The 17,627-nt window shown below is 37.8% G+C and overlaps 1 protein-coding gene across 7 annotated transcripts in view; it reads left to right on the forward strand.

Moving 5' to 3' along the window:
- The window catches only part of LOC150109855 (histone deacetylase 4-like), a 579,471-nt gene that overhangs the window by 344,830 nt on the left and 217,014 nt on the right, over positions 1–17,627 (forward strand). For all 7 annotated transcript variants that reach the window (XM_090397008.1, XM_090397036.1, XM_090397014.1 and 4 more), the window contains one exon: positions 9,307–9,356. In XM_090397008.1, the coding sequence (XP_090253134.1) occupies positions 9,307–9,356 (50 nt within the window). The remainder of the gene's footprint in view (positions 1–9,306; positions 9,357–17,627) is intronic.

Here is a 17,627-nt window from a genome sequence, read left to right on the forward strand (position 1 = left end):
AAATACTTTAGATCAAGTATAGAGTTATATATATTTGGGTCAACTAATTACAGAGAAAAGATGGAAAGTGTGATAAGGAAATATTAAGAAGAATAGAAATTGCTAGATCAACCTTCATTAGCATGAAAAGCATTCTGACCTCAAGGGAAATTCACACAAAAACAAGAATTAGGCTGTCCAAATGCTATGTATGGTCAACACTGCTATATGGAGCAGAAACCTGGATAATATCAAAATATTGTGAGAAAAAACTTAAAAGCCTTTGAGATGTGGATCCTCAGAAGAATTCTTAGTCTCATGGACTGCCAAAAAAACTAATTTCGAAATATTAGAGATGATTGGAGAAGATAGGACTCTGTTGAAAACCACCTACCTTGGTCACATACTAAGGCATGAATCTCTACAAAAGACACTTTCAGAAGGAATGATACAAGGAAAAAGAAGAGGAAGGCAAAGAACAGATTGGGTGGGAAATATTAAGGACTGGATGTTTTTGTCCTATGAAAAATGTAAAAGAGAAGCACAAAACCGTACATGGTGGAAGCTCATGGTAGTCAATTCCTGGAAGGAGATGACATCTGACAAGAATCTCATACTAGATGAAATTCATCTAGTGGAATTTTACCCTTGTTTCACTTTGGAACTTTTCTGGTTGCTTGTCTCATTAACCCCCAACCAGCCACGACGTCTATAGACGTCGAGCTAAATCTGGATACGAAGCTCTAAAACCCATTAAATAACATGGATAAGAAGTTCAATTTGGTGTCACTATTTCATCCACATTGGCCGGTAGGGAGGTTAAGCAAGCAATGCAAAAGCATGATCAACTCCACAGAGGAGCATTCTCTTAGAATTTTTTTGTAATATGTCATTAAGCTTGATCATCTACTTTGCACACATACTTGTTGAGACAGGGTGTCCTTACATCTCATCTTGAATGGAACAGTCCTATCTTCACAAATAGGTTGTAGAGCAGATTTTGCGGCCTTAAAAAAAGACTTGAATAGACTGATTGAATGGGCACTGGAGTGGGGATATCAGACCAATGTTGCAAAATTTAAGGTTTTAAAATATGCAAAACAAAGATGGGATGTTGAATTTATTCTTGTGGGAATATATTGTTAGAGGTCTAGGGGATAAGAGATCTTCAAATGATGGCAGATAAGGACCTAAAATTCAGAAGGCACATTGCTAAAATTGCAAGGAAAATACAATCAATTCTGGTAATAATGCAGAGAACACTGACGTGTAAGGAAATTCTGATTCCATTTTATCATTGAGGATACATATCAGGATTCCATTCCTGATATGTATCCTCAAGAGGTGTTATAGGATATGATAGTATTACATGAAAAACTTACATCATAACTAACTTCCTATCTACAATTTTTCTTCAAATCAATCTGTTACCTGTCAAGATTCCAACATTATCAGATCTTATATTTCTATCTTCTAAGGCACTTCTTACTGTATCATGGTCTTCCTCTGCATCTTTTTCCTGACAACCTGGCAGAGAACATTTGTTTTGCTAATCTTTCCTCTCCTATTCTGTTTAAGTGACCATACCCTGAGATTAGCTCTGCTAACACATTCCTGGATGCTAATAATGTCAAGTTCTTTCCTAATATCCTCATTTTTAATGATGCTGCCATTGATGCCATCTGTTCATGCCTCTAAGCTTTCTCAGGACTCATATCTGTGGTCTCTAGTCTTTGGTCAAGTGTTTTTTTTTCTAACCCAGCTCTCAGATCCATAAGTTAAAATTAGTTTGAACACTGTCTTGTATACAGCTAATTTAGTGTTATGGCTAATTTCTCTCTTATTCCATATAAATGTATTCAGTTGACTTCCTACCATACCATCTTTGTTGATTCTGTTCTCTATTTCCATATTTAATCTACCATTTTCACTAAAAATTGTGCCTAAGTAGCTAAAATTTTTCACTTGTTCTATAGGTTCTCTATTCACAATTCAGTTGATATTTTCAATGCTTCTATCTATTTTCATTTTCTTTGACTTGTTATTGCTGACCTTCATAGCAAATCTATTACGACAGTTACTGAATTTAATCAGGGAATCTTGCATACTTGTGCTGGATTTAGAAGTATCACATCATCCACATAAAGCAAAGAGCTGAGATTAACATATCCAATTTTGATATCAGGTTTAATACCACTTTTCATAATGTGATCTATACAGATAATGAATAACAGAGGGGATAATGTACATCCTTGTCTGACACCAGATTTAACATAAAACAATCTTCCTGTGCTGACTTACAAGTCAAATAAAGACTAAGTATTGCTTGATATAATTCTTCATTGACACCATAAAACTGTAGCATTTTGAATATCTTTTCTCTTGGCACCTTCTCATATGCCTTTTCCAGATTTACAAAACTCAAATACAGATCTTTGTTATATTCCAATGATTTCTCAAATATTTGTTGTAAAGTGAAAATCTGATCCTGACAGCCTCTATTTTGCCTGAATTCATCATGTTCTTTACCAAGCTTACCTTCCACAATCCTTCTCAACCATTTCTCAAGTATATAAATCTTACCAGGAAAGTAGAGAAATACCTCTGTAATTTATGTACCTCTGTAATTTCTCATTGTTAAACAATGGGAAAATTTCCCCAAATTTTCACATTGTTTTATTTCCCTTTTTGTATATGCTATTATGAGAGCCTTATTCCAAACATCTGGAATTCATCCCTCTGTCCAGGTCTTCTGAACTATGCAGTGCAGCCACTGAAAGACTTTTATACTACCATATAAAATTCTTCTTCTTCTTCCATTCACGTATTAGGCCTAGTGGCCTGTTACGGGATCCTTAGCCCTTCTAAGCCGTACCCATCCCTAGGATAAGGTGGCTAGCCCTATGCCTCCCGGTATGTCCTATGTCTGTAGATGTGTATGTTCACAGGGCCGGTTTACCTGCTTGTGGGAGGAAAATCCCAGATAAACTGGGGAGAAAAACCCTGCTGTCCACCCCCAAGACCAGCTAACTTGACTATATCTGAGAAATATCCTTATGTTCCTCATGTCAGCGACTGGAATTGAACCCAGAGCACTCCTTTCCCAGGCATATGGTTGCCAAGCAGATAGCCACTCGGCTAACTGCATGGACATCCATATAAAATATGGAGGTATAAAATACTACTCCTGCTGCCTTTCCACATTTCAGGCTTTTGATGGCTTTTTCTACTTCAAGTATGGATATGTATTCCTCATTGCATGCCTGTTTCATGTTTTTTGCTACTGTGCTGTCACTGACTGTTTCATTTAACAAGTTTTCAAAGTAACCGAGAATATATTTTTCATCAGTTTTTATGTCACCTTTATCATCTCTAATTGCGTTTATAGCACTCTTTCCTCTTTCTGAGCTTTTTCAGCAGCCTTCAGAATATTTTGCAATCTTTTTGTTATTTATTTTCTATATTCTTACCAAAGTCTTCTCATGACATTTGTTTTAACTAGTTTTACGGTTTAATTTTCACTTGGTTAACTATAATAAATTTAGTTTAATCCTTTATCCAAGTGTGAGCTTGGATAAAGGATTAAACAAAATTTATTATAGTTTTACGGTGTTTAGCTTTCTTACATTTGTCTGCATTCTATAAGAGCAAAAGCTGACTTATTTATTCAGATACTTTTGAATTTCTTTTTCTTTTTCCTTCACTGCCTCTTATCTTCCTGTGTCCACCATGGAGTTCTGATTTTTCTATCCTTGCAGACAACCTCACCACATGCCTCTCTGGCTGAATCAATCAGTGTTTTCTTCAGGGTTTGCCACTGATTCTCCACGTTTTAGTTCCTGTTCTCAAACTCTTTCATTTTTTCTTGAATGATATTTGTGTATTTTAGTCTATAGTGTACATCTGAGAGCTGGTCAACTTTTATTATTATTATTATTACCCAAGACCTCATGGAGTCAAAGACTCATCTGGGAGGTCATTTTATCACACACACACACACACAGCCCATCATATCATGCTTTGAACACATTCAAACTCTTTGCAGACACCACTCTCTCAGGCAAGGCATTCAAATCATTTACAACTCTGCATGAAAAAAACCTGCCTCTCACTCCCCTACTCACACCTTCTTTATACAGTTTCCAGGGATGACCTCTGGTTCTCCTCTGATTTCCCACTATTTTCTGTAGAACTTCTCCAGCATTGATATTATGACAACCCCCTTACCAACTTTATAGGTCTCTATCATATCTCCCCCTCTTCCTCCTGTCCACCAGACTCTGCAAATTGCATCTCCTCAATTTTTCCTTACTAGACATTCCAGAGGTCAGAAACTACCTTAGTCAGTCGCCTTTGGACCCTTTCTAACATCTCTTCATCCTTCTAAAAACCCGTGACCAAATCTGGGCACAATGGTCCATGTGTGGCTTAATCAAAGCCTTATACAATGGAACAAGAATCTCCCTACTTCTACACGTCAGTGTCCTCCGCATCATTCCCAGAAGCCTTTGTGTTGTCTTCACAATTTTGGCTATGTGTCCCCTAAATTTCAGATCCACTATCACCCCAAGATCTCTTATTTCTTCCATCTCCGACAATGTATCCTCACCTAGCATAAATTCTACATCCCATCTTTGTTTTCTAAATTTTAAAACCTTACATTTTGCAACATTGAACTTAAATCCCCATTTCTGTGCCCAATAACTCAATTTATTCAAGTCTTCCTGCAAGGTCACAACATGCTCATTACTCTTCATGATTCATCCCAACTTTGCATCATCTGCAAACAACTGAATATCTCCATCCAAATCTTCACCTATATCATTAACATATAAGTTAAACAGTAATGGCCCTAAAACAGATCCCTGAGGCACTCCACTAGTGACTTTCCTTTTCCTGGATATTGCACCCCCATACACAACTTGTTGATAACTATCAGATAGCCAGTCTCCAATCCAATAATCTAATATCCATCCCCATCTGCTCTAGTTAGACTGTCAACTTATCATGAGGTACTCTATCAAAAGCCTTTGCAAAATTTAAGTATGTTGCTGTGTATCCTTCTCCTCTGTCCAAGGAAGCAGTCACTTTATTGTAATAAGTAAGTAGATTACTAAAACGACCTCTCTTTAGCAAATCCATGCTGTCCATCAAAGATTATACCTTTGTTGTCAACCCAACTCTGGATCCTAGTTCTCACAAGCTTCTCCAACAACTTAACCACAACTTAACCACAGATAGGCCTATAGTTTGATGCTTGAGTTCGATCACCTCCTTTATGAAGTGGCACAATCTTGCCCTCCTTAGGGACTTGACTGAGTGCAAGACTTGTATTAAAAAAAATATGTCAAGACAGGTGCCAAATCCCTAGCATGTTCCTTCAGAATACGTAGTGATATATTATCAAGTCCTACAGCCTTCATTTGCATCTAATTTGCTCAACTCCTCATATAACTCTTGCTCACTTACAGCCAGTCTCTCTTCCCCATCATCTACTGCTCTCAATCTCTCCATGAAGTACATTCACAAGATTGAAACTTGTATGAACTTATCATTAAGTATCTCCACCACACATTTTGCAACAGCTGTCTTTATACCATTTTCTCCAATCAATGTCATCCTTCCATAATCATTCTTTCTTTTGCTGGCTACATATCGAAAGAACTCCTTAGGATTCTTTTTTGCATCATTTGCTAACTGCTGTTCATTCCTCTCTTTAGTTACCCTCACCAACCAAGTCACCCTCCTTGCCAGGTCTTTGTAGACCTCATGGAATTGGTTATTTCCACTTTGCTTACGCTGCCTCCACAATGCCCTCTTTCTCTGTATCGCATGCTTAATCTCTTTATTCATCCATCTCACACCTACTTTAATTATTCTTCTCACCCTTGTAATATATTTAGACATTGCATCTACTAGTTTTTGCAAATCACCCTAAGCTGCATTGATCTCTTTTCCAGCTAACTCCTCATTCCATGTTACACCCACAAGCTGTCTCCTGAGCTCTTCATAATCACCTCCCTTGTAGTTCCACATATACCCTTTTCTCACAGATGTCCTCACACTGCTGGCAACCACCCAGGTAATCACCTCATAATCACTCTCACAAATTGGTGGATGATTTGACACCTCATTTATAATTACATTCTCTGATGAGATGACCAAATCCAAGACCCGCAATCCTCGCATGCCCTCTGTTACATACTGTCTGAGGTAGTTATCCCTCAACAACTCAAGAAACTAATTTTCTTTCCAGTTGCTATCTCGTCATTCCGGTCTATATTGCCATAATTAAAATCACCCATAATGATCACCCTTGGCTAATTTGATTATACATTTCATTATCACCACCACCCACATTTCCTGGTCTATAACAACATCCAACCAAGTATTTGATTCCATTCACCTCTATCTCACACCATACTTCCTCAAAACCACTGACACTCTTTCCCTCTTGCATCTCTACTTTGTATGGACATAACTCTTTCTCTATCATCAATAGCACTTCCCCTCCCTTTTTACTCTTTCTATCCTCACGAAACACATCATACCCTTCCATCTCTATTCCTGTCAGGATGTTGTCCTCTTCCAACCATGTCTCACTTATTCCGACAATCTTTGGGAACAGATGCAATTAATGCAACCATTTCATCTGCCTTGTTTCTTATACTTCTAGCATTTGTATACAAACACAACAGCTAATTTCTGGATCTACAGATAGTTCCACTGATACCACCCAATCGATGTGATCCCTCAATGTTCGACTGGGGCCATTTCCCTTTCTGTTTATTCATTTTAAAACCCTTTTCAATTCCAACTGTTTCCTCTTGATCCCAGGTCATCCCATTCCTCTACACATGCTCTCACCTCCTCTCGGAGCATCCACCTTTCTCATGCTGTGTACCTCTGTCCACCCTGAGCCTCCTCGTTTTCCTGTTCCTCTTGCACACCCATTCTCTCATTTTCTATACTCATACCACTCACTTCCTCATTCATAACCACCTCTTTAATCTCTCCTATCTTACTCTCCTGCTGTTCCGCATCACTTCCCGCTTGATCTGATTTATTCTCTCTCACTCTACTCACTTTGCTACCTTCCAGCAGCAGTCTCTCCAAGTGACTCACACCATATAACCAATCAAATGCAGCCCATCGCTCCTATACAGTTCACTTCGTCCCTCAAACTCATTCCACACATTAACAAACTGCACTCCCTTCTCCTCACACATTTCAGCCACCATATCATTCATAATCCTTGCTCTCCGCCTCATCTCACCACAGTCATACCTAGGCAACACACTGACCACCCTTCCTGTCACACTATTCTCTTTTTCACTCTTATTCACTTTCTCCTCTGTCAAATCAATCATACCAATTAAAACCGTTAACTCCTTTGCTCGTTCCCTCCTCATATTCAATGCCTCAATCACTCTACTCATTTTACCACATTTTACCACCTTTACCAATTTTATTCGCTTTAAAACTTTCTTACATGTTCTTCTTTTCAATATGATATTAAATTTTATTCTGCTTGAGACTAAATGGTGATCGCTTCCAATTTCAAACCGTCTGTACACTCTGGTGTCCTGCACCAGGGAGAAAACATCACTATCAACAATAACATAGTAAATGAGACTTTTCTTATTCCTTGCCTCTTCTCTCCATGTGAATTTGTGCACATTTCTATGTTGGAACATTGTGTTAGTAATAACCAGTCTATGTCCTGAGCAGAAATCCAACAGGTATTTGCCATTATTGTTAGCTTTGATCTTTTCTCCAAATTTTACCAAAATATTTTTGTATGTCTGACAATCATTTCCTACTCTGCTGTTTAGATCCCTCACAAGGACCAACTTTTGATTTTTTATTTATTGTCAGTTTCCTTCACTAAAACCTCAAAATTCCTCTACTTCTACTTAGCAGAACCTTCTGTGGAACCATAGGCATAAATAAGTCTCGTTGTCCAGTTCCCCATTCTGATATTTGCCCAAATCACTCTACTTGATATTGCTTTCCATTCAAGAAGATAGCCTCATATTTTGTGTTCAGTACTATAGCTACACCTTTTCCCTGATTGTCATTGTCTGAATATAACATTTTGTATTCATTGTTGAGAAAAATCTCACCAGTTTTTGTCTTTTTTGTTTTAATCACCCCTATTATGTTGATCTGGTACTTATCCAATTCCTTAGCTAGCTCCATTTCTTGCCATTCAGGCTTCTTATGTTGATACTACCGATCTTGAACTCTGAGTTGGTGTGTGTGTCAGGATTTTCAGTAGTTGACTTTTCTCTGTTCACCCTGGTTCCCTGCTGAAAACAATTGGGAGGGGGGCTTGTTTAATCATGCAATCTCCCACAAAGCATGAAATTCTGTCATGTTGTACTATCATTTTATATTTTGGTTTAAGCTAATAAGAATATAATTTGGTTGGCTAAATCCCAAATTGCCAACCCCATCCTCGTTCATTCAATATCGAGGTAGATACCTAATAGGGGGGCACCACGAGAGGTTTTTTTTTTTATCTCTGGAATGTTGATTATTGAAGAAAGGTTGATAAGATGCAATTTGCAGTCTAGTGGATAGGAGAAGAGGAGTGATATGATAAACATAAGTTCATAAGGGATTATTATAGGTTTAATGTCGAAGAGGTTTTTTTTTCATAAAATGGGAGAGTTCAGGGGAGAACAAGAGGTTATTCCTCGAAGCTATATAAGGAAGGTGTGAGCAAGAGAGTTAGAGGTAGGTTTTTTGAATGGAGAGATGAATGATTGGAATGCATTGCTTGAAAGCATGGTATCTGCAAAGAATTTGATTGTATTCAATCTCCTAGATGAGTGTTTGACTCCATGAGATCTTAGGTGTGTGTGGAGAGAGATATGCATCTTCCATGTCCAATTCATTTATCATGTTCTTCTAGTACATAACTAAACTGGTAAAAGATGACTTCCCTTTAGCAACTACAGAGACTACTACTGTTACTCATTTCTTTATCCTCAGCTCTCACTCATCTTTCATTACTCTAACCACAAATCCTGAGAGAATCACTTCCAAAAGATGTAATGAAGTGAAGATAGGTGTTGAATATACCAGTGCTTGTATATTCAAGGCAAGATATGTAGGTATTAGGAACTGTAATGAGTTTAGCTTTCTGTGATGAGTTGCAAGACTTGAAAAAAGTGACTTGAAAGAATACCAAATGTTTTGATATTTGGATTAGTCATTAAGTAGGAGGATGGATAAATTGAAGTGTTATTGTATAACTCTTAATTTTACCTTTATTTAATTATTTATTCATTAATTAATTTATTTATTATTGCTCTGCAGCGAGTTAGGTCCAGAAAAGCAACATTGGAAGAAATACAGTCCTGCCACAGGTAAATGTTTTTTTTTTATCAATTTAATAACTCATATTAATGGGTCATTTTACAATACTATTTATTTTATAGTACATAAATGCATGCAAGTGTCAAACTTTCTCTCTTCTCTTTTGATTCTTAGGACTTATTATGAGAGGCTACTCTTACACCTAAAGCTCTGGCTTTCACACTCCACAACCTACCAAATGCTTTTCACCATCTATGGCAGTATTTTTTTTTTTCTGTTTTCTATGGGTTTTTTCCCTGAAAACTCAAACCCTGAGTTTCCAGAAGGGAAAAGACCTGCTTACACTAACTGAAAACTGATTGAGTTGTCTTTAACTGAAGATAAGTTAATTGGTTTATGTTCCTCCCATCTTGATGACTTTCCATTTGAAGAATTAAATTTTCAGTCATTATTCTGATGCTGCACAAATTTCTTTTTTAATCTCAGAATTTTTTTCTGGTATATAATTGGTAATAATTCTATCATTAATGCTAACAGTTTTTGCTAGCCTGATTGACTGAGTGGTTAGCATATCTACTCTGCAGCCAAGAGGCTGTAGGTTCGAATCCTGCCTAGGGCATGCATCTTTGTGATCATCTTTCACCCTCACACATTGAACCAGACAAATATGTATACACTCTCCCAAAATTATGTGATTGTCTTTAAGTGGGAGATGATTTCACCCAGTGTGAGACCACTACCTTGCTTATTGGAGGTCTGAAATGACAAACATTCCATGTTTGGTCTCCAGAGCAGGATTTCTGGAATATGTCTTCTTCCTTTTCAGGGTATAGGCCTCTGGACTCAATTCCATCTTTTTAAGGATCTTCCTCTGCTTCAGGTACCTTTTGGTTGGTAATTTAAAATTTGTTTAAGTAATCTGCTTCTATTTATTCTCAGTAGTATGTGTTCTTTCCATTTTTCTCTGTAGCAAATAACCATTTCATTTAGTGAGTTTGTAATTCCAAGTTCATCTTTGATTTTGCTGCTTTTCATTTTATCTATTATTGTGACTCCTTCAGTTCTTCACAGAAATTTAAATTTCATTTTGAATGATTCCATTATTTTTCATCTGCTTTTTTTATTGTCAATATCTCGCTGACATCCAGTAAGGTAGGTTTAGCTACTATATTTTAGATTCTTGTTCATGTGTGTTTTTGTACATAATTGGGTTCAAAAATTATATAATGCCCGTTACTTTTAAAAAGTTTGATAGCTTCAGTTCTATGTCAGCTTCATTTTCATATGACATTGTGCATCTTAAATGTTTGAATGTATTTACTTGCTCTATTATTTTGTTGTTTATTACTATTTTACTTCTTATTTGATTAGCACTTTTGAAGGCTATGACTTTTGTTTTGTCTGTTGTATTTCCATACACGTTTTTATCAGATTATTTAGACTGCATAATCATTTTTGTAGTTCATCTTCATTGTTTCCGAGGATTATTTGATCATTAGCAAAACGTAGGGAAGCTAATTTGGTATGGTTTACCTTGAATCCTTCTTCATTAGTTATCTTTCATTCTTTTATAATTTTATCTATGTATATATTAAACAAAACTGATGAGAGAGGGAAGCCCTGATGTACTCCTATTTATTGGTTTCCAGCTTGATGTTAAATTATTGTACTTCACAGTTATTTTAATAACTTGATATATATTCAATAAGGCTCCAAAGAGTTGGTTTTGTTATTTCATATTCTTCCAGGATTTCCCATAGTTTTTCTCTGATATAGATTATATCGAATGCATTGATATAATGTATATTACATCAATGCATTGATGTAATGTTATGTATTTTTAGATTAGTAATTTTAACATAAATGCAGTTTATGCAAGACCTGCCTTTTCTGAATCCATTTTGTTCTTCTATTAATTTTAGGTCTACTATATTTTTAAGTTCATATGCTAAGATTTTTGTATTGTAATAACAGGTACTAAGTAAGCTGATGCCATGATAATTGTTACCAACAGATTTGTATCCCGTTTTGTAGATGGGGATAACTATGCTTTTTTCCATTCTTGTGAGCATTTTCCTTCTTTCCAAATCATATTATAAAAGTTAATAATAAAAAATATAAAAAAATTACAAAAAATATATAAAATTGATAAAAAAAAAATCGGGAGGGAGGGAGGATCCTTAGCTCATCCACAGTACAAATGTACTATACTTTTGCCTATAACCTTTTGTGGATGGAAACCACAAAAAATAAATCAAAAATATATACAATTGATTAAAAATAATAATAATTATTATTATTACTTGACACCTCCAGGAAGTCCAAAGACTAGTCGAGGGAGGACATTTACTCTATGACTCTCTATCCTCACAATCCACCATCTACCACCCATCGCCACTACTAGTATTTTCACAGACAATCGCAAACATCCATGCCCACAGTGGGACTTGAACCCAGTTAGCATATCGGCTGGAGAGCCGATATGCTAACCACTCGGCCAACCAGGCCGGCAAATAAAAAAAAAATTAAAAAAAAAGCCTTTGCTTCCAGCGCAAATGCATTACAGGCAGACAAGGGTGGCAACCAAAAAAAAAAAAAAGTGTGTACACACATGTATAAATAATACAGGCTGATAAGATTCATCATGGTGTATTATAGCAATAAGTTAACCTGTTGTTGATCCCAACTTCACCTTGGGCAAGGGGAAAATATTACTGCTAATTGGGTGTAATTCATTGAAATTAATTACTTGGTCCTGTTAATTTTAGGTGTCTGTTGAACATTTGGACTAGTATTGGAATAGTGTCATTAGCCACTTTGCAGTTTGAAAGGTACTGATTTGATTATGGAACTAGCTGAAGAATTAGATAAGTACCAGATCGACATAATAAAAGGGGTGACTAAAACAAAAAAGACAAAATCTGGTGAGATTTATCTGAGCAATAATAAAAAAAAAATATTATATTCAGGCAATGGCAATCAGGGAAAAGAAGGTGTAGCTAGAGTATTCAACACTAAATACGAAGCTAATCTTCTTGAATGGCAGTGATAGCACAGTGGTAAAAAAATACAAAACAGGCATACAGTCAGGAATACATATATATACATGAAGTAGAAAAAGTCATCAAAGGCTCGAAATATGGAAAGGCAGCAGGAGTAGATGATATTCGACCAGAAATGCTGAAGTATGGTGGCTGCACTGCATAGTTCAGAGGGCCTGGACAGAGGGACGAATTCCCGATGATTGGAGTAGAGCTCTAATAGTACCCTTATATAAAAAGGGAAATAAAACTGAATGTGAGAATTACAGAAGTATTTCTCTACCGAGTGTTCCTGGCAAGATCTATGCAAGTCTACTTGAGAAACAGTTGAGAAGAATTGTGGAAGAAAAGCTTGGTGAAGAACAAGCTGGATTCATGCCAAATAGAGGCTGTCAGGATCAGATCTTCACTTTACGACAAATAGTTGAGAAAACATGTGAATATAACAAAGATCTGTATTTAAATTTTGTCAATCTGGAAAAGGCATATGACAAGGTGCCAAGAGAGAAGCTATTCAATACGCTAAAGTTATATGGTGTCAATGGGGCATTATATCACGCAATACTTAGTCTTTATTTGAGTTGTAAGTCAACAGTTAGAAGTGAAGGAAGTACAGGAAGATGGTTTAATGTTAAATCTGGCATGAGAAAAGGATGTACATTATCCCCTCTGTTATTCATTATCTATATGGATCACATTATGAAGGAAAGTGGTATTAAACATGATATCAGAATTGGAGATATTAATGTCAGCTCTTTGCTTTATGTGGACGATGATATACTTCTAAATAAATCCGCTACAAGTCTGCAAGATTCTCTGACTAAATTGAATAGCTGTTGTAATAGATATGGTATGAAGGTTAGCATTAAAAAGACAAAAACAATGAAAATAGGTAGAATTGCTGAAAATGTGAACAGGGAACCTGTGTGTAAAACATTTCAGCTACTTAGGCACAATTTTTACTGAAGATGGTAAATTAATTATGGAAATAGACAACAGAATCAACAAAGCTAGTATGGTAGGAAATCAATTGAATAAATTCATATGGAATAAGAGAGAAATTACTCGGAACACTAAATTAGCTGTATACAAGACAGTGTTCAAACCAGTTTTAGCCTATGGATCTGAGAGCTGAGTCAGAAGTAAAACACTTGACCATAATTGCGAATGACTTTATGTGTGGGTTATGTATGACGAGTGCTGTGGAATTTGTGGATGTGTTGAATGAGTTCGATGGGCGAAAGGATCTATATAAGATGGATGGCTTGCATTTGAATGGTTATGGTGTAAGGAGACTTGAGAAAGTGTTGATGAATGTAGTGGATGTGTAATTCAGGGAAACCAGATTTATTAAAGGGGGGAGGGTAGATATACAGTCCTAAGGGAGGCAATTGAATGTATGAATGAATATAATATGCCCAAGCGAATAAGGACAACAAATCAGAGTGGGATAGTTAATATAAGGCATCAAGGTAGGGTTGGGGCTAATGGGGGTCTTAAATTCATGTACACTAATGCTAGGAGTATTAGGAACAAGAAGGAAGAGCTTTTGGCCATGGTTGACACTTCCAGACCACAGGTTATTGGTATTAGTGAATCATGGCTGACTGTAGATGATATACGTGTGTAGAGGCTTAAGTGCTGTGAGGACATCATGTTGGAGGCTAAATGGATTTTTTACAACACTCAAAAAGAATTAAAATAGAATTTAATACTTCCTATATTTCGTCCTAGTCACTAGGACATCTACGGGGATTACAAAAACAATTAATGTAACATATACACAAATAAAAAATAATACTAAGCCCAACCACATGGGTGACACTAAAGTCCTATCTAGGTAGAGCGCCCTCTAAGGGCAGTAGTGGGTGGCCTGGAATGTAAGGTGGGAACTCTGGTGATGAGTGTTTCCCAAATCTTCGGAAGCTTAATGCAACCATATTTATTGAGATTTGGTTGGTTTTTGAGAGCTGCTGGTGCTGCTTCTAAGAAATGTCTCTCTTTCTTGAATTTGCTGTGGTGGAGCATGGTGGTTTTCTTCCATGATACCCTGTGAGTGGTGTCCAAAACACGGTCAGCCAAGCCTGAATGGCCATAGTTGTGTTTGAAGATGTAAGACTTGTGTTCCTCTAGACAGATGGATGCTGATCTGCCTGTCTGTCCAAAGTACGCCAGCTTACAGGAACAGGGTACTTTGTAAACTCCAGGCAGAGAGAGAGGAGGGAGCTGATCTTTCGTAGAACGGATAAGGGTAGCCAGTTTGCGGTGGGGCTTATATGCTGTGTGTAGGTTGTACTGTTTTAGTATCTTGGCTATTTTTTCGGATGTGCCACGGATGTAGGGTATGGTGATGGCATTTTTAAAATCCTGTTGACGAGAAGGACGGGGAATGGGGGAGGAGTTGATTATTTTTTTGATACAGTGATCGCTGTAGATATTGGAGAGGAAAGTGCTGTGTATGTTGTTAAGCTCAGTAGTGAGGGCGGTTCCTGGTAAGAGTTTTAATAATGCCATATTGTTAAGAGGGGTGGTGGTGGGAGAGTTTGTGAATGTATCTGCCTGTGTGTGTGGGTTTTCTGTATACGGTGAAGGTAAGTGTATCATTAGGCAGGCGTGTGACTAAGGTGTCTAGGAAGGGTAAACAATTGTTCTTTTTCTTTTCCATAGTGAACTGGATTCTTGGATGTAGACTATTGAGATGACTGAGGAAGGAGTCTAACGTGTCTGGGCCATGAGGCCAAATAGAGAACACATCATCTACATATCTTAGCCAGATAGAAGGTTTGAGTGGGGCTGAGTCTATGACTCGTTTTTTGAAATCTTCCATATAGAAATTGGCAAGGGGGAGTGAGAAGGGGGAACCCATGGCAGTTCCCTCTATCTGCTTGTAGATTTTGTTGTTCCAAGAGAAATACCCAGAGTTAATGGTAAAGGAAAAGAGATCTAAGATGTCAGAGGGAAAAACCTTGTCTAAGAGAGATAAGGTGTCAATTAAGGGAATATTGGTAAACAAAGAGGAGATATCAAAGCTTACCAATATGTCTGTCTTATTGATGGTTAAATTTTCTGTGAAGGCTTTAAAGTGGATTGAGTTTTTTATATAGGAAGGTGACCTTCCGGTGAGGGGGATCAGAGAGTTGGCCAGCTGTTTAGATAGTCTATAGCAAGGTGTATTGGTGACATCTACTATAGGCCTGAGTGGGGAATTGGGTTTGTGGATTTTTTGTAAACCGTATATTCGGGGGGGAAGGAAGCGAAAAGGTTTAAGTTTTTTCGTGACATCAGGGGGCCAGGAAGATACTTTTTTGAGTAAAATGTTTAGTTTCTTAACTTGTGTTTTTGTGGGGTCGTGTTCTAGCGGGATGTAGGTAGCGCGATCGCGGAGGATAATGTTCATTTTATGATTATATTCACTGGTATTAAGAACGACTGGCATTACCCTTATCCGCTCTGGTGATGACGATACTTTTTCTTTACGTAGTTTCAGGAGAGCCGTGCGTTGGGCATATGATAAATTACTTTTCGGCGGCGAAGAATGCGCGAGGATGTTGGCAACGTCAAGTCTGATGTTGTTAGCTATCTCCGACGGTAAGCGACCGATTCCACATTCGATGTTCACCATAACGTCAAGCAACGGCACTTCCTTCGGAGCGACGGCAAAATTACGGCCGAGGCAAAGCGCGCTGACGGCATCGTCGTTGAGCCTTTTGGAAGAGAGGTTTATTACTGTCTGGAGCGGTTGAATTTTTGGTTGTGGTTTGTTTTTCACAAGGTTGCTATATTTCTTGATGTGTTTATTTTTTATTTTTTGGAATTCTCTTTGTGCGGAAGTTTCCGAAATGCCAGAGAGAATCGACCAAAGTTCAGGGTTAAGAATGGTGGAGAGTTCTGAATGTAAGGAGCCAATGGCGGCGTTCGTCACTGCGAGGGTAGCACGTGTAGAGGCGATTTGCTCGCGGAGTAATGCCTGGCTGGCACGGTTATATTTACGAAGTGCTTTTTTGGACTGGAAATTGATCTTCATTTTAACGCAGTTTGGTATCACTCTTGTATCCCGACATCGTTTTAAAAAAGCCAGCCTATTTAGTTGCTAGATAGTCGTAGTTTTGACTTACCGTATTGCTTGGATTTGCGTGCTAATTCTTCTCCATGGATGATTAGAATACGTGTGTAGAGGCTTAAGTGCTGTGAGGACATCATGTTGGAGGCTTAATGGATTTTTTACAACACTCAAAAAGAATTAAAATAGAATTTAATGCTTCCTATATTTCGTCCTAGTCACTAGGACATCTACAGGGATTACAAAAACAATTAATGTAACATATACACAAATAAAAAACAATACTAAGCCCAACCACGTGGGTGACACTAAAGTCCTATCTAGGTAGAGCGCCCTCTAAGCGCAGTAGTAGGTGGCCTGGAATATAAGGTATGAACTCTGGTGATGAGTGTTTCCCAAATCTTCGGAAGCTTAATGCAACCATATTTATTGAGATTTGGTTGGTTTTTGAGAGCTGCTGCTGCTGCTTCTAAGAAAAGTCTCTCTTTCTTGAATTTGCTGTGGTGGAGCATGGTGGTTTTCTTCCATGATACCCTGTGGGTGGTGTCCAAAACATGGTCAGCCAAGCCTGAATGGCCATAGTTGTGTTTGAAGATGTAAGACTTGTGTTCCTCTAGACGGATGGATGCTGATCTGCCTGTCTGTCCAAAGTACGCCAGCTTACAGGAACAGGGTACTTTGTAAAGTACCCTGTTCTCGTAAAGTACTCTGTCGCTCCGAAGGAAGTGCCGGTGCTTGACGTAATGGTGAACATTGAACATGGAATCGGTCGCTTACCGTCGGAGATAGCTAACAACATCAGACTTAATGTAGCCAACATCCTCGCGCATTCTTCACCGCCGAAAAGTAATTTATCATATGCCCAACGCACGGCTCTCCTGAAACTAAGTAAAGAAAAAAGTACGTCATCACCAGAGCGGATAAGGGTAATGCCACAGTCGTTCTTAATACCAGTGAATATAATCGTAAAATGAACATTATCCTCCGCGATCGCGCTACCTACATCCCGCTAGAACACGATCCCACAAAAACACAATTTAAGAAACTAAAAATTTTACTCAAAAAAGTATCTTCCTTGCCCCCTGATGTCACGAAAAAACTTAAACCTTTCCGCTCCCCCCCCCCCCCCCCGAATATACGGTTTACCAAAAATCCACATACCCAATTCCCCACTCAGGCCTATAGTAGATGCCCCCAATGCACCTTGCTATAGACTATCT

The sequence above is a fragment of the Typopeltis vanoorti genome, chromosome 1, assembly GCF_054136105.1.
Source record: "Typopeltis vanoorti isolate ZY-2024b chromosome 1, IOZ_Tvanoo_1.0, whole genome shotgun sequence".
Classification (NCBI taxonomy): Eukaryota; Metazoa; Arthropoda; class Arachnida; order Uropygi; family Thelyphonidae; genus Typopeltis; species Typopeltis vanoorti.